Source organism: Lutra lutra, chromosome 9, assembly GCF_902655055.1.
Source record: "Lutra lutra chromosome 9, mLutLut1.2, whole genome shotgun sequence".
Classification (NCBI taxonomy): Eukaryota; Metazoa; Chordata; class Mammalia; order Carnivora; family Mustelidae; genus Lutra; species Lutra lutra.
In genome coordinates this window covers 15,402,766-15,423,608 of record NC_062286.1, presented here as the reverse complement: position 1 = coordinate 15,423,608, position 20,843 = coordinate 15,402,766, and the positions used below count along the sequence as shown (strand labels likewise).

The window sequence follows — 20,843 nt, the reverse complement described above, 5'->3', positions numbered from 1 at the left end:
TTGAGAGAGAGAGACAGTGACAGAGAGAAGGTCAGAAAGAGAAGCAAACTCCCTGTGGAGTTGGAAGACCAGTGCAGGACTCTATCCCGGGATTCCAGGACCATGACCTGAGCTGAAGGCAGCCGCCTAACAAACTGAGCCACCCAGGCACCCATAAACTGTTGTTACTTATAACCTGACAGTGTCTTTGAAAATATGCCTATGAAAGCCTAATACAAAAAAGAGTTATAAAAATTTCTTCCCATTAACAGACTACAACTCTCAGGGCCAACAAAATACATTTTTTTGTGAAGTAGATTTTTTTTTTTTTTTTTAAGATTTTATTTATTTATTTGACAGAGAGAAATCACAAGTAAGCAGAGAGGCAGGCAGAGAGAGAGGAGGAAGCAGGCTCCCTGCTGAGCAGAAAGCCCGATGTGGGGCTCGAACCCAGGACCTGGGATCATGACCTGAGCCGAAGGCAGCGGCTTAACCCACTGAGCCACCCAGGCACCCCAGATTTTTTTTTTTTTAAGGTTTTATTTATTTATTTGAGAGAGAGACAGTGAGAGAGAGCATGAGCAAGGAGAAGGTCAGAGAGAGAAGCAGACTCCCCGTGGAGCCAGGAGCCCGATGCGGGACTTGATCCCGGGACTCCAGGATCATGACCTGAGCCGAAGGCAGTCGTCCAACCAACTGAGCCACCCAGGCGCCCCTGTAGTTACATTTTCTATTCATATCACTTAGGAAATGTGTATAAAGTATGGGAACATATATGTCGTTGAGGGTTTCTTTTATGTGTTCTGTGCTGCTGAATACTTCTGTATGTTACTTTTAAGGATTTCTCAATTCATTACATTCATTCTATTTTCTCTGAGATTTTATCATCTCGTCTAGCCCTCTGGATAAAGAGAAGATGTTAGTACTGCAGTCCCTGAAGTACAAATAATAGAATGGATGTGGTTCTCATTTTCTTTTTTTTTTAACCCCAGCCATGTACTTGCTTCAGGGAAGCTGCTTTCCTGGAGCCATTGTGGATTAGAGACCTTTGAGAATGTACTGTGAAGCTGAAGTTGTAGATGTGGAGAGACATGGAAACAAGGCTAAAGGGAACTGAGCTGAGAGTTTATTGAAGACACTGCTAAGACTACTCTGGGCTCTTCTTTCTTTCCTTTTTTTTTTTTTTTTAAGATTTTATTTATTTATTTGACAGAGATCACAAGTAGGCAGAGAGGCAGGCAGAGAGAGAGGGGAAAGCAGGCTCACCGCTGAGCAGAGATCCCAATGCGGGGCTTCATCCCAGGACCTGAGATCATGACTTGAGCCAAAGGCAGAGGCTTAACCCACCGAGCCACCCAGGCCCCTGGGCTCCTCTTTCTACCCCTCACTTTTTAAGCCCTGTTTCCGGGATTCCTTTGCAGTAATCCTAATATTAACTCAGTAACAACTGCAAATTGTGACTTCCTTTCCTCCATTCTTAATTTTCTGTTCTTTGTTGTATTTGATCATATTGACGATGTCCAACTCTCTCCATGACACCAGAGAACCAGGACACCCCTATCTGCACACCTCAGTGAGGCAGGTGCACTTGGTTCCACACCTTCGAGGCTGTCCACTATCCTCTGGAACTGGAAACTTGCGGTTTCAGCCGCAGTATCATCTTCAACTCTTGATTCTCTTCTGTGCTAACTTGTCTGTTCTTATTCATTCTGTCTCCTGTTCATTTCTTTCATCTCTGCTATTCTTGTTCCACCTTTTCCTTATCCTCCCACTAACTCTGCCTCCAGCCTTTTCTCTTCATCTTTTTATTCTCCTTTCGCTTAGATTCAAAAATACAGGTTTATATCATTCTGGTTCTTAACAGTTTTAGTGATCTAGTCCCAGACTAATTGGTAGTATCCTTCTATAGTCCTATGCTTTAACACACTAGATCATATTCTGCCCCTCAAAAATACTTGTACTTTTATTCCTCTAGCCCTACTAACTAATGGCTTTTCACTTAAATACCCTTTTATACATTTTAAGCAGAATTGAGATGTAGAGTTTAACATTTTCCTATTTCTAAAGTAGGTTAATAAACATTTTGTAATTAGCTTTGCTTGTCATTCTTTAAAATCCTTTCTATGATATCTTCTTAATCTCTTTACCGGTGCTTTTTCATCAATAATTACTCTTCCTTTTCCCTTCTGTAGCACATAACTTGCACCTTTCTTTAGTAATGCTGTCTGCCTTGCATTTCATTTAGCTATATTTGTGATTTATTTTCTTTAGTCTGCACTTATTACCATGTTTAAAGGTAGAAAATGTCTTTTTTTTTTTTTAACATTTTATTTATTTATTTGAGAGAAGAGAGAGACAGTGAGAGAGAGCATGAGCGAGGAGAAGGTCAGAGGGAGAAGCAGACTCCCTGTGGAGCTGGGAGCCTGATGCGGGACTCGATCCCGGGACTCCAGGATCATGACCTGAGCTGAAGGCAGTCGCTTAACCAACTGAGCCACCCAGGCGCCCAAAGGTAGAAAATGTCTTAAAGTGGAACAGCTTTTCTATTTCTCCCTGAAAGGTAGTTCAGTAGATCAGTGTCATGTCTTAAAATGGCATCTTAAAATTAAGGAAATGGTACATTACCTCCTCTACTATACAGTTTTTGAATGTGGAGACTGGTGGGTTTTTTTTTTTTTTAGCCCCTGTGTCTTTTTACACTTGCTCAGTAGTAGAAAGATAAATAGAAATTAGAAGCTTTTGAACTGAAAGATCATGAAAATGCTAAAAATTTAAGCCTATGAACTACACCTAAAACAACATAGAAGTGGGGACTATAAGAGGCTCAAATGTGTACAGTAGAAAGTAAGTTTCTACATGGAACTATAAAAGGAAAAGAATAAACCCAAAGATTTGAAAGAAGGAAACCAAATGATAAAGGTGAGAGCTGATGTGAATGAAATAGATGGCAAATCTACAGTAAAGAGGTTATCCCAAAAGTTATTTTCTTTCTTTCTTTCTTTCTTTTTTTTTTTTTTTTAAGATTTTATTTATTTGAGAGAGAGTGAGAGAGAGCATGAGCAAGGAGAAGGTCAGAGAGAGAAGCAGACTCCCCATGGAGCTGGGAGCCCGATGCGGGACTTGATCCCGGGACTCCAGGATCATGACCTGAGCCGAAGGCAGTCGTCCAACCAACTGAGCCACCCAGGCGTCCCCCAAAAGTTATTTTCTTTGAAAAGACTTAATAAAATTGATAAAACTCTGACTTATCAAAAAATTTAGAACAGACATAAATAGCCATTATCAGAAAAATTAAATAATCATTGGAAGGTATTAGGAACAATCTCATATTAACAAATGGACAAATAACTAGAAAAATGTAACTTACCAGACTTGAGGCTATATAGAAAATCTGAAGTCCATTACCATTAAGAAAATCAGTGGAGTAACCAAAATTTTCCCTCACAAAATCTTTTTTTTTTTTTTTTTTTTTTTTTTCCCCTCACAAAATCTTTAGGCAAACATAAGTGCTGAATACTAGGTATTTGAGGAGGAAATCATTTCTATTTTTTAATTTTTTATTTTTTAAGATTTTATTCATTTGACAGAGAGAGAGAGACAGCGATAGAGGGAACACAAGCAGCAAAGTGGGAGAGGGAGAAGCAGGCTTCCCACTGAGCAGGGAGCCTGGCGCAGGGCTTGATCCCAGGACCCTGGGTTCACAACTTGAGCCGAAGGCAGACACTTAACAACTGAGCCACCCAGGCACCCCTAATTTCAATTTTTAAAATTCTAGGGAATAGAAAAAGAGGGTTTACTTCCCAAGTCGTTTTACGGTACTAGCATAATCTAAACACTAAATAAATAATATCTATCACATTTAGTGTATACTCTGTCAAAATACTACCGGCATTTTTCATAAAACTAGAACAAACAGTCCTAAAATTTATATAGAACCACAAAAGAGACCCCAAATGGCAAAAGGAATCTTGAAAAAGAAAAGCATAGCTGGAGGCGTCACAGTTCCGGACCTCAAACTATATTACAAAGTTGTAATCGTCAAGACAGTATGGTACTGGCACAAAAATAGATGCTTACATAAATAGAACAAAATAGAGAACCCAGAAGTGGACCCACAACTGTATGATCAGCTCATTTTCAACAAAGCAGGTAAGAATATCTGGTGGAAAAAAGACCGTCTCTTCAATAAATGATGTTGGGAAGATTGGACAGCTGTATGCAGAAGAATGAAGCTAGACCATTTTCTTATACTGTACACACTAATAAATTTAAAATGGATGAAAGACCTATATGTGAAACAAACCATCAAAATCCTGGAGGAGAACACAGCAGCAGCCTCTGACATCAGCCATAGCAACTTTTTACGAGACAAATCTCCTGAGGTGAGGGGAAACAAAAACAAAAGCAAAAATGAACTACTGGGACTTCATCAAGATAAAGTTCTGCACAGCAAAGGAAACAGCAAAACTAAAAGGCAGCCTTCAGAATGGGAGAAGATGTATGCAAATGACATCTGGTAAGGGGTTAGTATCTAAAAAATCTATGAAGAACTTAATCAAACTCAACTCCCAGAAAACAATCCAGTCGAGAAATGGGGAGAAGACTTGAATAGACATTTTTCCAAAGACACACAGTTGGTTATACTAGACACATAGAAAGCTACTCAACATCACTTGGCATCAAGGGAAATACAAGTCAGAACTACAAAGAGATACCACCTCATCCCTGTCAGAATGGCTAAATTTACAGGAAGCATGTTGGTGAGGATGCAGAGAAAGGGGAACTCCAATACACTGCTGGTGGGACTGCAGACTGTTGCAGCCAATGTGGAAAACAGTAAGGAGGTTCCTCAAAAAGTTAAAAAATAAAGCTACCCTGTGATCCAGCAATTGCACTAACTAGTTATTTGCTCAGAGGATGCAACAATACTGATTTGAAGGGTACATGCACCCCGATGTTTAAAGCGGCATTATCAACAATAGCCAACTATGGAAAGAGCCCAGATGTCCATTGAATGATGAATTAAAGAAGATGTGTGTATACACACACACACACATACACGATGGAATATTACTCAGCCATTAGAAAGAATGAAATCTTGCCATTTGCAATGATGTGGTTGGAGCTAGAGTGTATTATACTGAGTGAAATAAGTCAACCAGAGAAAGATAAATACCATATGATTCAGTTATATGTGGAATTTAAGAAACAAAACAGATAAACGTGAGGTAAGGGGGAAAAAAAAGGCAAACCATAAGACAGACTCCTGTTAATAGAGAACACACTGAGGGTGGGGGGAGGGATGGGTATTAAAGACAGCACTTGTAGGGACGCCTGGGTGGCTCAGTGGTTAAAACCTCTCCCTTTGGCTCAGGTCATGATCCCGGGGTCCTGGGATTGAGCCCCACATCTGGATCTCTGCTCAGCGGGGAGCCTGCTTCCCCCTCTCTCTGCCTACTTACTATCTCTTTCTGTCAAATAAATCTTTAAAAAAAAAGGCACTTAGGGTGAATACTGGGTGTTGTATGTAAGTGATGAGTCACTAAATTCTACTGAAACCAATATTACACTATACATTAACTAGAATTCAAATAAAAACTTGAAACATAAAACGTAACTTCAGTATTAAGTAGAAATAAAAACATGTAAATTTATATTGATTGGAAAGTAAAAATCATTTTACCATAATACTTCTTAGTCTTCATCTCTTCATAAAATCTGCTTTAAAATTACAAATCCTTAAAATAGCCAAATATTTTGGGGGGCACTTGGGTGTCTCAGTCAGTTAAGAGTCTGCCTTCAGCTCAGGTCATGATGCCAGGGTCCTGGGATCTCGCCCCAAGTCAGGCTCCCTGCTCAGCAGAAAGCCTGCTTCTCCCTCTCCCACTTCTCTTGCTTGTGTTCCCTCTCACTGTATCTCTCTCTGTCAAATAAGTCTCCAAAAAAAAAAAGTAAAATCTGTCAAGGACCGTATAGAAAAAAATTACAGGCCAATCACACTTAGAAATAGGATTTAGAAATTTTTTTTTTTTTTTAAAGATTTTATTTATTTGTCAGAGAGCTTGAGCACAGGCAGACAGAGAGGCAGGCAGAGGCAAAGGGAGAAGCAGGCTTCCCGCTGAGCAAGGAGCCTGATGAGGAACTTGATCCCAGGACGCTGGGATCATGACCTGAGCCGAAGGCAGCCGATTAATCAACTGAGCCACCCAGGCGTCCTAGGATTTAGAAATCTTAAATTACATATTAGCAAGTCAGATCTCGCAGTATATAAGCAGGATAATATACAATGAAGAAGTTGATTTTATCCCAAGAATTCAAGAGGAACTTCAGGAAGTCACATTGTGTAATTTGCCACATTAAAAGATTAAAAAGAAAGCAATCTCAAGGAATTCTCTAAAGATACAGGAAAGGCATAACGAAGTCATATGTTGATTAAAAACAAAAAGCCTCTGGCAAGTTAGGATTAGAAGATAACTTAATATGCTAAGGGAGGAATTGACCCCCCCCTCCATGATTAAAACTACCTCTTTATGGGAAATACTTTGAAAAGTTTTCTTTAACATAAACAGTTTTGAAACACTGAAAAAATAAAATTAAATTTAAAAAATAATTTTAAAAGTTTTCTTTAAGACTGGGAACAAGACAGGTTTCAACATGTTAGAGACCCTAGCAATTGCTATAACATGAGAGAGATGAGAAAATTCTGTAAAGCAAGAACTAAAACTCACTATGAGAAAATACGATTATCTATTAAATGAATCTTGTAGATAAAGTATTAGAATTAAAGTGTTAAGATTTTTGGATATGAAAATCAGTTTAAAAATCTTTTACTAGCATATTGTTTGAAAATGAAAAATTTTAAAAAAATTGTGGGGAGTGAGTAAGAGCATGAGGAGGGGGGGTGTTGGGCTGAGGACCAGAGGGAGAGGCTGAAGCCGACTCCCTGCTGAGCAGGAAGCCCCGTGGGATTTTCAGTATCCAGAGATCATGACCTGAGCCAAAGGCAAATGCTTAATCATCTGAGCCACCCAGGTGCCCCTGAAAATGAAAAAATTTAAAGCTGGTTACTTAGAGCAGTAGCAAGTACTTCCGGATAAATTAAAAAAAAAAAAAAAAAAGATTTTATTTAGGGGAAAAGGTCAGAGGGAGAAGCGGACCCCCCGTGGAGCTGGGAGCCGCATGTGGGACTCGATCCCAGGATTCCGGGATCATGACCTGAGCCGAAGGCAGTTGCTTAACCAGCTGAGCCACCCAGGTGCCCATAAATTAAAAAAAAAATTTATGGGAAGTGTGATTTCTATGGGAAGCAGGTTTGCTCAGACATTAAAGGATGCCTAAACAGAGATACTTCTGGATAGGTTGATACTTTAAATATGTCACTTCTCCCCCTATTAACCTGTAGTTTCAGTCATTTCCAAACAGAATTGCTAACAGTTCTTCCTGTGGTATTTTGACAGCTGGTAGGAAAATTTAATGAAAATGCAAGGGGTCAATCAAGATAAAGCCACACAGTCCTAACAAAAATAAGTAAAAGGACTTGCTCTATTCTGACTTACTCTAAAGCTGCAGTTAAATTACTGCATGGAGAGAGAAACAGACCAGTGGAACAGAGACCCCAAAGGTGAGCTCCCTAGAGAAATGACACCTAAGAGCAAAGAAACCCTACAAAGCTTTAAGGAGGGGAATAACTTGTTTTACAAGAAAGGTGAAATAAAATTGATTGGGAAATAAGATGAAACTGAACCTCAGCCCTACTTTGTGTTAAATAACCAACTCCATTTGTATTTTTAGACCTATATATGAAAAGTGGAATTTTAAAGCAATTAGAATATAGGGAATTTATTATAAAAATAAAGGAAATAATAAATTTGACACCATTGCTGCAGACATTGCTGTAAAGAGAATAGGAGGTCAGGCTAGGAATGGAAAAAGATATTTGCTACATATTAAAATAGTGAAAACCTTAGATACAACATAAAGAATTCTAAACTAGTAAGATAAGGCAGCCCAATAGGAAAATGGGTAAAAGACTTGAACTAGCCCCTTCCAAGAGAAAATCCAGATGTCCAGTTGGCATTTGAAAAGTTGTTCAACCTCCTTATAGGAAGAAATCAAGACCACAACAGATTACTTCTATTTATCTTCCAGATTAGCCACATTTAAAAGTCTAAGAATATAAAGTGGTGTTAATGTCACAGAGCAGTTGAAATACCAAAGTAGTAAGAGTGTAAATTTGCACAATCATTGTGTCAACTCCTTAGATGACATACCTTGGAGTAGAAAAATCTGCATACTTTATGTACCAGGATACATGTACCACAGTGTTTATAGCAGTACTATTGGCAGTGTCCCCAAATAGGGAACCATGTAAATGTAGAACAGATGAAGGCATTATGGTATCGATCCAGTGAGGTGCTATACAATAATGGAAATGTATGTGTCTATACATATATGTGAATTTTTATTTTATTTTTTTTTTTTAAGATTTTTTATTTATTTATTTGACAGAGATCACAAGCAGGCAGAGAGGCAGGTAGAGAGAGAGGAGGAAGCAGGCTCCCTGCTGAGCAGAGAGCCCGATGCGGGGCTCGATCCCAGGACCCTGAGATCATGATCTGAGCCGAAGGCAGCAGCTTAACCCACTGAGCCACCCAGGCGCCCCCATATATGTGAATTTTTAAATAAACCAAAACTAAGGATGGTTAAGGATGGTTAAGGAGGGAGGCATTATGGGTAGTAGAGTATTGTGTAACATGAAGAGATTATGGTAGAGCAGGGACATGAGAGAGAGTTCTGGGCAGTTTTCTATTTCTTAACTTGGATGGTGGTTACAGTTTTTTTGTTGTCATTACATTGTATTTTTCGGTTTTGTACTCTTTATGTGTTTTATTTCAAAATAACAGTAAATTCTTAAACACAAAGTATTGTGCTTTGTTAGTAGAGTACATTTTCTGTACTTGAAAATAAATTAACTCTCAGCATCCGCTTTCTCCCTATGGCTCTTTTTATAGCAGAACTCCTCAGAAGCATTGTCTGTCCTTGTTTGTGGTTCTCATATTCTTGACTCAATTTACCACAGTTTGGCTTTCATCCCTTACTGTAATGACATCCATGTCGCTAATCCCATTGGTCAGTTCTGAACTCTTAATAGCTTTTAGCAGCATTTGACATATTTGATCATTGAGCCTTCACTGAAATTCTTTATCCTTTGGCCTACAAGAGACCACATTGTTCTCAAATTCTTTCATCCTTACTGGCTATTCTTCCATGGTTTCTTTCCTGATTCCTTCTCTCTCCAACCTCTTAATGTGAAGTTCCCTGTCCATAGATCCTTTTTAATTTTCTTGGTGATTTCATCCTTCATAGCTCCAGCCTGGTCTTCTCTTCTAAAGTCAGGACTTTTATTTATGTATGTATGTATGTATGTATGTATTTTTAAGATTTTACTGATTCATTCATGAGAGACAGAGTGGAGGGGGGTGGAGGCAGAGGGAAAAGCAGATTCCTTAGTGAACAAAGAACCTGATGTGGGACTCGATCCCAAGACCCACGGATCATGACCTGAGCCGAAGGCAGACACCCAGTAACTGAGCCGTTCAGGCGCCCCTAAAGTCATGACTTCTCTTTGACATCTCCTGTTGGATGTCGAATAATCTTTTCTCAGATTTATCACCTTTATTCTGTGAGGAGAGGACTTGAACGCTCTGCATTCCCTCCTAAATTTGCCCTATATGTCTATTCATTTATAATGAAACATTGCAAAAACAGTCAGAATTACTGTATTTAATTAAAAACAACCTTTGCATGTGAAAGTGTTGGCCCTAGTGGTGAAGGTATTGTTTGAACTTAAAACTATCAGAGGTTGCCAGTGCCTTTTGGCAAATGGTTGTCGGACTGCTGAGCCTGAATCCTTGTTGCAGTATAAGACAGCCTTTCTCAACCCGACTTCTGGGAGGGGAGAAGCTTTCCTGCTTAAAGTATCTTCTGTATGTAGTTAACTTCTCTCCTATGCCTCTAGAGTGGTACTTGTTATATACTATCCTTGGGAGAATTGGCAGAGTAGTCACTTTTCTGTTCACAATATTTCCTTTCTGCTCTGTAGTGAAGATAAGGAATCCCTACTTAGAAAGGCTGCTAAGATGTAGACCTCACTCTCCTGTAGTTCTGAATAGCGCAAATTGTCACCTGCCTTGTGCTTAAGGCTATCCTAGAACTAATGCCTCCATGATTTTTAGCAACTTTAGCTTGAGAACCTTTACAAAAAGAGTTACCGTACAATTTTAAAGTATCTGTTATATTATGACTTAAGTTTTTAAATGGATGCTTACAAATGAAAAGCTAATTGCTGGTAATGAAACACTTGGTTTAGAACTTTATTAAAATTGCATAATAAACAATTCTTTTTTTTTTTTTAAAGATTTTATTTATTTATTTGACAGAGATCACCAGTAGACAGAAAGGCATCCAGAGAGCGAGAGAGAGAGGGAAGCAGGCTCCCTGCTGAGCAGAGAGCCCGATGCGGGACTCGATCCCAGGACCCTGAGATCATGACCTGAGCCGAAGGCAGCGGCTTAACCCACTGAGCCACCCAGGCGCCCCATAATAAACAATTCTTACAGTGTTCTGCCTTGCATGCCTTAGTTTTTCCTCCTCCTCTCAGAACTATTAGGTAATATTTTTCAAGTATCCGTGCTTGATAGCTGGTAGTTTCTGTATCGAAGGTACCTCAACATTCTGTGGTCCATAAATGGAAGGCAGCTCTTAAAATGTAGAGAAAACAATTTTACTTACACTCTATCATGTTTCCATATATTTAGTAAATAATATCTTCCCGGATGTGTTTGCTTTTCATATTATAACTACTTAATGATTTTATATTAACAGTATGTACTTATATTTTCTGGTTGATAAACACAAAAGCAGGGGTAAATAAACATGCATGTTTCTATAATGTTTTCATTAGTAAACATTTATTTTAATATTATCTAGGCTATCAAGTACTAGCTCCAACTGCCTATTATGATCAGACTGGTGCCTTAGTGGTTGGCCCTGGAGCAAGAACTGGCCTTGGAGCTCCAGTTCGTTTAATGGCTCCAACACCTGTTTTAATTAGTTCAGCAGCAGCACAAGCTGGTAAGTGTAACTGATGTTTTCAGGGATAATATTTTTCTGGTGTTCTTTTGAGATAATTTAAAAATAGAGAATAGTCTTTTGAGCAGTTTCAAGAAGTATCTGAAATTTATTTTCCAGCAGCGGCCGCAGCAGCTGGAGGGACTGCAAATAGTCTTACAGGCAGCACAAACGGTCTCTTTCGGCCAGTTGGCACTCAGCCACCGCAGCAGCAGCCGCCGCAGCCCCCAAGCACGAACCTGCAGTCTAACTCGTTCTACGGGAGCACATCTTTGACGAGTAGCTCCCAGAGCAGTTCTTTGTTTTCTCACGGACCTGGCCAGCCTGGAAGTACATCTCTTGGCTTTGGAAGCAGTAGCTCTTTGGGTGCTGCCATAGGCTCAGCCCTCAGTGGATTTGGTTCATCAGGTAAGTTGCCTTTTAAGATGAGTGTACTCTGCTAAGTGGACATGAGGTATACGCATGTGTTGAATAATAAATATTAATAGATAGCTTGTAGTGTAGAAAGGACAGGAATAGAACACTGGTTTATTAGTTTAATTTTGTAGTAAAAAAGCTGCCTCCTGCAAATCTTTTAAGTATTTATGAGTGTTTAGCTCATTTCAGGCAACCCATCTTTTACTTAGCTATAGTCATTTTTCCCTGGCTTTAAGAATTGTATTACTGAAATTTTTGCTTTAGGAAGGTTTGTTGGGAGCAATATATATTACACTAATGACTAGCTCTTCCTTATTCTCTATATAATGATTGAGGAAGTAAATATTTTGCCATTTTAAATTTCTGGTATTTTAAAATAATTGTCTTTGCTTATCAGGTAGTTTGTTCTTACTAAATGCTAGTGGTTCATTGTGATTTTCTTTAGTTGGTATGATACATAAAAATAAAATGAAATACTCTAAACAGAAGCCCCTAGGAAGCTACCAATGTGCTTATCTTTTAGACTAAATAATTGGGCCTTTATCACTAAAATTTCATCTAAAAGGATGTTTCTTCCCATATCCTAGTTTTATATATACTACTTAAAAATTTAAATTTGAAGTATCTTCACAAAATAATTTACCCACAACAAAGTGATTTTGTAACTGAGGAATGACTAGCTGAAGTCAAAAGAGGCCCGCATTGACTCCCCATTGACATACCTTGTATTAGCATTCTCTGAGGTTTCCAGAGGAGTCAGGAAATATTAGAGGAAAAACAGTGTACCCTAGGTCTATTGGTACAGTGAATTCACAGCCTTTTCTTCATGAGGGGCAGGGCAGTTTATTCAGACCTCAGGAGATTTTCTATTTTTGTTAAGTTCTAGAGTCTATAATACCTGCTTCTCATCTGTTTTCCCACCACCTTAAACTATATAGTTTTCTGGTGAGGAAAATGGCAAAACTAACATGGGCCAGTTTTTATTAAGTATGTTTGCCTATTTTCTAAGAAAGGATCTTCTGAACTTGCAACGTTCGTACTTACAAGAGGAATGGTCTAAGACAAGTAGAAACTTTTAGATGGAGGAGCTTTTTTGTTATAATGAAGTATAATAGGGCAATAATTACAGTTGCAGAACAAAAAGTTACCTAAAGAATGGGCACAAGAGCTTCTGAGGGAAAATCAAACGAACATGGAGACTCTTTAATCTTTTAATTTTCCTACTTGAGTTTTTCATTCCTTTTGGAGTTCAATATTTTACTTCTTCCCAAGCACTCCCATAGGACTCATTTTTTGTTTCTAATACACTTAGACAACCATTTTCCTCAAGTATCCAACATGCTAAAGAAAACTGAAAGAACGTGTAACTTAAACTTTGTAGAAATAACTAGTTTCTAGAGATTATAGAGAACACAGAAGAGCTTTGATAAATCTCCTGTTCCCTTTTCTTATAAAATAATGTCACTGATGGTCTGGGATAGATTTGTAGTCCCCATTAATCCAGTTCTTTCAGATTCCCATTTGTCTCTTAGTTGCCCCCAGCATTCAGGAACGGTTGGCATGAACATTTGTTCCCTACAGATACTCCTGCAGATGCCTCTGTCCCCAAAACTGATCTTCTTCATGCCTCCCTTATTTATAATCATTGCTTACACAATTCTGACTACTAGTCTGGGTGCCTCTGTTTACCTTGCTTCAGAGAGCATTAGCAGTTGCCACTCCTGGATGCCAGTGCATAGTCTGTCATCTTCCCCTTCCTCTTGGACATTTCTGAGAGTTCATTGAAGTGCTGCACGTGTGTACTCTTAAGACAGGTCTACCCACGGCGGTTCACCTTATGGCAATTCCATATCTCTGTGAAATCTAAAATGATAGTATGGTTATGTGCACATACACACGATCAGACACACGTTCTCCTACCTATATGAGGAAATTATTAACACTTACAGTAATAAATACCCTAGCTTATAACACAGTCGCCTAGGAAGCTTAGCCATTATAATATAGTAATTAAATCATCCTTTCTATGACCCATTATTTAGAAAGTATTGGAAGTTTGTAATTTAACATTTTATGCACAGTTGACAAGTGATTAGTGACTCCACTGTTGCTCTAACCTTTTAGATATTTTAGGTATACTTTGTTTCGTATTTCATAGTTGAAGTGTTGCAGAAAATTTAGGCATATAGTAAAAGTTAAGGAGCCAGATTGTTTAGGTTTAAAATAAAGCTATTTCTGAATTACTTTTAAATGTTTGGCTTGGCTTTTCCTTTTTGGAGGAAAATAATACTGCATGTGTCAAAACTATGGGTTTTTTTGTTTTGTTTTGTTTTGTTTTGTTTTTGCCAGGGGAATGACACAGAGCTACTGCTCTCATTAGAGAGCTGTTGTCTTTTCCTTGTCAGTTAAATTGTTTTCTGAAATAAATAGGAATTTTTAATTTAGCCATGTTCTAGAACAATCACTTTGACAGTGTCCTTTTAAATTAGCATAGTTAATGTAGCATATGTTTGACAATTTTGCCAAAAGCAACTCAAGCAGAAGTATTTATTACATTAGTGTTTATATTTGGTTTTGCTGTTAGAATGCATATAGTTAAATAGTATCCCCGGTACAGTATCTTAAAATGTGCAGTTTTCAATAAAGCATGATTAGTCTTTCAGAAACCGTACTGTCTGGTATAAAAGGTTGACTTTTTGTTTTAATATTTTGCCTCATACAGTTGTGTGAGCCTGGTATTTTTCTTTTATAAGAATCCTCAATTTGGCAAAACCAATGTAATTGTTTTCTATCTGTATTATAAGCTTAACTTGGTCTACCCATCATGTGCTCTGCTTAATTTTTCTCTTAATTTTTTCATTTATACCCTAATGACCTACTTATAATTGACTTGTGATTAGAAAACCAAGACCTAATAGAAACTTTAAAATTCTCTTGAAAACATTAACCATATTGGTCCGAATATAGAGCTTGTTCTTCAGAAACTTGACAAGAAACGTAATATCAAATTCTCTCAGGTATAAAAGGCATTTAGTTAAAAAACAAACAAAAAAAAGGCCAGTGTTCAGTAATAGGAAAAAAGCACTTGAAAATGTGGCCTCTAACTGAGACATCAGAATTGGGAGTTTTGGACAACCCTTTTAAACACTTGGTAAAGAATTTGATTATCCAGATGTGTTGGTTAACAGATCTTGGGTTATTTTTTTGAGCATTCGTCACTATATGGTAATGAGATATCTACCATCGTTTTATGATTTTGTGGAGTACAAAAGGAAAAAAGTACTAGAAGGTTGAATTTGAAATTAAGTAAAAAGAATTTAGTATGTAGTTCAGTGAGAGATGTGTTATGAGAGAATTGTATATTAGCTAAGGGGAAAACAGGTTTATCAGTCTTCACTTGAGTAAGGGGCTCGTAAAACTGGTAGTAGATACTTAGGAATGGAAGATCCCAAGGGGTAAGTGAAAGCATGTCTTTGGTGTGATAACAGTAAAGAGAGCTATTAGTTTTCTAAAAGGAAGTTTAGTTTTTCATATCTATTTTGTAACTTGTTGAAGGATAGGAACTATGTGTAATGTGAAAAGTACCGAAAAGTTAGTTGTCATCTGTATTTTGACTGATATTCGGGCCAATATGGACTTCAGGACTATGGTTTGAACACAAGCGAGAAGCCAAATTAAATGTGAATGGTGAGGGAAATGTATTAATAATCTGTTTATCAGTGTAATCCTTTCTTGGCATCGAGTTGAAGTCTAAGAACCTGATTCCAGAGATTAGGACACTACCAAAATTTAACCTTACTGGAATTTAATCTCCAGCATCTCCTAAAGCAGACACCTTACAATTTCAGGGTTTATAAATCATACCAGGGTATTAAAGCACAGTAATCATATGTGTCAATGGTAAATATGTGTGAAATAATAAACATATGAGTGCTCTGTTAAGTATTTGGTTACTTTATTGGGGTGCATTTATACCCTTTTATGATTAATAAGTTAGTTTATATAGTTATCACAGTAATTATCTTCTCCATAATGTTTCTAAAAATAATTATTGTGATCACTTCTGTTATTTCCCAGCAAGAGTTGGGGATAGGTTTTATTCAGTTAACACATGTATGTAATTAGGGTTTTTTTTATTTCTTCTTCAGTTGGCAGTTCTGCAAGTAGTAGTGCCACAAGGAGAGAGTCTCTATCTACTAGCTCTGACTTGTACAAAAGATCTAGTAGCAGCCTAGCACCCATAGGGCAACCATTTTACAATAGTCTGGGATTTTCCTCCTCTCCAAGTCCAATAGGCATGCCTCTGCCAAGCCAAACTCCAGGACATTCACTTACGCCACCGCCATCACTTTCATCACATGGATCCTCATCCAGTTTGCATTTAGGTAAAAAAAAAAAACCAAAACCCTTTTTATTTGTATGTATACATGTAAGTGTGTTTGTGTGTGTGTTTATAATATATGTAAAATATTTAATGTTGGATAAAACATGCCAAATTGCTTTTGCTTTTAGATATTAGCCTTTTGAAAAAGTTCTACTTTTGTGAAAATTCAAAGTGAGGGTCTAATGTACAGTAAGGTAAAGACCCCTATTGTATCTTATGTTTCTTTTATGAAATACAGTGGTGTGTTTTTTTCTTGTCTGTGCTTTTGATTTGTGTGTGTTTTAGATCATCTGAAAAAGTCAACTGTTTAAACATGATAGTAAAAGAAATTTCACTGTTGCAAGTTTTTGCACACCTAAAGGAAAACATTAGTCACATAGTTACTGAGATTCAAATAATTTAGTTTAGTACAATGGTTTCTGCTTTGGCCTTTGAATGCCTGGCCATTTTACCAAAGGTTGTATCAGGGTATATGACTTAATACGTTTGTGAGTTAGAGTCTTAAGGGTTTGGTCCATATGCTCTTACTTCTGAATATGTCTTTTAAGAAAAACAATGTTTTAGGCTTGTTATATCCTTGAATTTGGAGCATTTAGAACTTTTGTTTCATTCTGTATATTAAAACTGCCCCCCACCCCAAGATTATTGAGATGGTGGTTACCCTTTTCCCTCTCCAGGAAATATTTACTCATGTAGTTAACAGAATATTTTTAAGAGATTTTGGATATCAGAGGCTATGTATGAATCTGTGTCTCTTTAAGGAAAGTATTTGATTAAAATTAGATTTCGAATTTTTTTAATTTTAGTTAACTCAAAACTGGGATTTGTGCTTGGAAAGATTAAATCAGTTTGTGATTTTAAAAAGAAATGTTGCTGTTGTTAGCAAAGATAAGTTAGTGATTGTATTTGACCCCTGTCCCCAGTCATAAGGGTATAGCAGTTTTTTCCTAAAGTTCGTTAATGTAAGTGTCCATGTAACAAAGGGATCTTTTGCATCATTTAGATACATATCAGTGTGAAGTGGCCTAGATTTTTAAAGGCCGGTCCTGTGCCCCAAGTTCAGGGTCCTTGCTCTTTTGTAGATATTAAATATATACAGCTATTTATTTGGGTGGGGCCCTAAGATCTCCTAAACAGCACTATTTCTGTAAACGTAATCCGTTTTTAGCCTTACACCTTTGTTCATTTATCATCTTTTCTTGATCATGGGAGCTGCTTAGTTCCTGATCTGTATTACTCTACTCAGACCCACTCCCTCCCACCACTCCCATGTAAGACATGCCTTTGAAACTTTGAAATGGACACAAAAATTTGGAACATAGCAAGCCTAAGGATAGGTCTTTCATAATAGTTTTGTGTTTTATTTGTTAAAAATTATATTTGTCGTGTCCTGTCCTTAACATAGGTAAGTTCCAGATCAGATTCCTGTCAACTGTTACAGCTTACGTTGTGCTTTGGGGCCTGTAAAAATGGCATTAATTATTCTACATAGCTCATTTAGAAATTAGAAATATAAATGACTTTTTAGTTGTATCTTTAATTAAACAGCAATCAAGATATTTTTCTTCAGACTGTAAAGAATCCAGCTGTGTAGGTGCTTAGGAAAGAAATTCTTGTTACTTAAGAGAAATAATAATCACTTGGGCCAGCATTTCTACATTATAGCCTGATACTTCTGTACGCAAAGTTAAACGACTTAGTTTAGCATTAGCTGGAAATCTGTTCTTTTAATACACCTCTGATTGGAATTATCTGTAGATGATTTTCTTTTGTAATCTCCCAGTTTCCTTTAGTTTTAGTTGTTGTATGACTGACAGTGTTAACAAGGACCATATGCGCCCTGCCAGCTTGGAATAATTTAATAGATTTCATAAATTTGCTCTTTATGTAGTGTTCATATAATCTATTTGCTTTCATTTGATTGAATCACAGTACAAGACTTAAATGCTCTCTAGTCTAAGAACATAATTTTAAGTTGTATGTCCTTTAGTGGATTTCATCATGAATCAAGTCATCAAAGCAGATAATTTAGAAAATACTATGGAAATGAATTTGCATATCTATTTTTAGAAATAATCTTCCTCAGCTCACATATTAAGAATAGAGTATCATGGGGTAGGAGTTCTCAGTTTCATTATAATTGGTTGGAATTAATTGGTTCCATGTTATTGTCTTGAGAGATTTTCAGACAGGTAACCATTACAGTTATTGATAGGCCTTCCTGATACCTACATTCTAAAAGTCTTGAATGACACACTTTTTTTTCTTCAAACCAGCTCTCCCTTTGCTAGTTATTTGATTCACAGAAAGGGCCTAATAGCAACATTGTTGTATGCTTCTTTCCAAAAAGATGTTTTCTTTTTTTTTTTTTTTTAACGATTTTATTTATTTATTTGACAGATCACAAGTAGGCAGAAAGGCAGGCAGAGAGAGAAATGGGGAAGCAGGCTCCCCGCTGAGCAGAGAGCCCGATGCAGGGCTGGATCCCAGAACCCTGGGATCATGACCTGAGCCGAAGGCAGAGGCCTAACCCACTGAGCCACCCAGGCGCCCCAGATGTTTTCTTTTTTAAAGTAGTTGTCATTTGATCAACATAAGTATTTTCAGTTTATGACTACTATTCACTTTTTCATTAAAGAACAAATATTTCAATTGATAGGTTTGGGTTCATTTTTTATGAACTAAAATATTTCTGATTCGCAACCTTATTTTTTAAGATATTGAAGTCAGAAGCATGAAAAAATTTTATTCTTCCATTTCCTAGTACAAAAGAGAAAATTCATTTTTTTTTTTCTTTTTTGAAGATTTTACTTATTTATTTGGCAGAGAGAGATCACAAGTAGCAGAGAGAGAGGGGGAAGCAGGCTCCCCGCTGGGCAGAGAGCCTGATGCTGGGCTTGATCCCAGGACCCTGAGATCAGGACCTGACCTGAAGGCAGAGGCTTAACCCACTGAGCCACCCCGGTGCCCCAAAATACCTTTTTTAAAAACAAAACTATACTATCATCATATCCTTTTTTTTTTTTTAAGTTTTTTTATTTTTTGACAGAGCACAAGTAGGGGGAGCAGTAGGCAGAGAGAGAAGGAGACCCTGGGATCATGGCCCAAGCTGAAGGCAGACGCTTAACCAAATGAGCCACCCTGGCGCCCCTGTCATATTTTTTAAAATTAATAATATCTCACTATTCTGTTTTCCCTAATTCACTTAAATGTCTTTTTGATGCGCCCTTCAGTCTGCAGCCATTTCCCCTTCCTCTCTTTTCTTTCCTATTATTTGTTGAAGAAACTTTGTCCTGTTGAATTTCTCACATTCTTAACTTTGTTGATTGCTCCCCCTTAGTAGTATTTAATGTGTTCCTCTATTCCCTGTATTATAAAATGAAATTAAATCTAGAGGCATGGTTTGATTGTTTGTTGTTTGCTGTTTTTGGCAAAATGGGTTCTGTATTTTCTCTGTGGGCACCATATCAGAAGACCCATCTTTGGTTGTCTCCATTTGGGAGCTGGCAGCCTGATCCACCTAATGGCGTAGCAGCCTTGGATCATTGTCTGTTTTTTCAGAGGTTGCAAAGTGGTAATACTCTAATTCTGTCATACCTTCAGCATTTATTAGCTGGAAGTTCTTTATGAAAAAAACTGTTAGTCAGGATAGTGCTTATTTTCTAACTTAAGAGAGTAACTTGAGAATGAGTTGATGCCCTAGCAATTTCTGTATGTAACCCCTGTTCTTTTCTTTTAATCATCATTGTTACCTGTAAATTGATGACTTAGGGTAGTGGATAGCTTTAGTCCATTTCAGTCTGAGAGGTATCAATTTCACAGCTTTTTTTTTTATCTTGAAATTTTACCATCTGGCGTGCCTGCGTGGCTCAGTTGGTTAGGCGTCTGCCTTCAACTCAGGTCATGATCCCAGGGTCCTGGGATTGGGCCCTCTGTCAGGCTCCCTGTTTGGTGGGGAGTCTGCTTTTCCCCTCTCCCCCAACCTTCCCCCCACTTGTGTGTTCTCTCTCTCTCTCAAATAAGATTTTTTTTTAAATTAAAGATTTTACTTACTTATTTGTCAGAGAAAGAGCCGGTGAGCACAAGCAGTGGGAGCAGGAGAGGGAGAAGCAGGCTTCCTGCCGAGCAGGGAGCCCGATGTGGGGCTTGATCCGAGGACCCTGGGATCCTGACATGAGCTGAAGGCAGACTCTTAACTGACTGAGCCACCCAGATATCCCTCAAATAAGATCTTCTTTAAAAGATGTACCATCTTTGGCCATTTGGAGCTCTTAGGATGGACTCCCATTTGACTACAGGTTTTTAAAAGCACCGTTTAAATACTGGGAATCAAAAACAAGTGGGAAAGGAACAAGGAAAGAGAAGAAAGTTAAAATTAACGGCTTTTATCTTGAAATGCAAAGAGCAGTGTCATAGTCTGTGCTTCAGGTTAAGTGTTAAACATTAAATGAATTATTTTTTCATGCTATCTTAATCTGTAGAGCTGGGGGGAAAAAAATCTACCTGCAGTTGTTTCTTTAATCATTCTCTCTGATAGAAGTCAGTATCTTATTTTGAGGTACTTCATCTCAGAAAAGTATTCCCAGTATTATTTTGTTCTTCTTGGAGCTAGCTAACAAATTCTTTCCTTCTCTGTTTCTTTTTCCTTTTTAAATAAGCTTTTAAAATACGTTAGTGATTTCTGATTTATTCTTACCTTTGTGCTCATAGTAATCAGATTGATATGCAATTTCCTGGGTATAAAACAACATTCTGTATTTTTATTTAACTTAGGACTTAACGAACTGATGCTTTATTCCTTGTACCTTTTCAATTTTTTTTTTAAAGATTTTATTTATTTATTTGTCAGAGAGAGAAAGAGAGAGGGAGAACACAAGCAGGCGGAGCAGCAGGCAGAGGCAGAGAGAGAAGCAGGGTCCCTGCTGAGCAAGGA

At 37.7% G+C, this 20,843-nt stretch overlaps 1 protein-coding gene across 7 annotated transcripts in view; it reads left to right on the top strand.

The window, feature by feature from the left end:
* The window catches only part of PUM2 (pumilio RNA binding family member 2), a 102,093-nt gene that overhangs the window by 53,321 nt on the left and 27,929 nt on the right, over window positions 1-20,843 (top strand). For 4 of the 7 annotated variants that reach the window (XM_047743648.1, XM_047743645.1, XM_047743647.1 and 1 more), the window contains 3 exons: window positions 10,969-11,112; window positions 11,230-11,517; window positions 15,675-15,911. In XM_047743648.1, the coding sequence (XP_047599604.1) occupies window positions 10,969-11,112; window positions 11,230-11,517; window positions 15,675-15,911 (669 nt within the window). The remainder of the gene's footprint in view (window positions 1-10,968; window positions 11,113-11,229; window positions 11,518-15,674; window positions 15,912-20,843) is intronic. The other 3 variants (XM_047743649.1, XM_047743650.1, XM_047743646.1) reach the window with 2 other exon arrangements.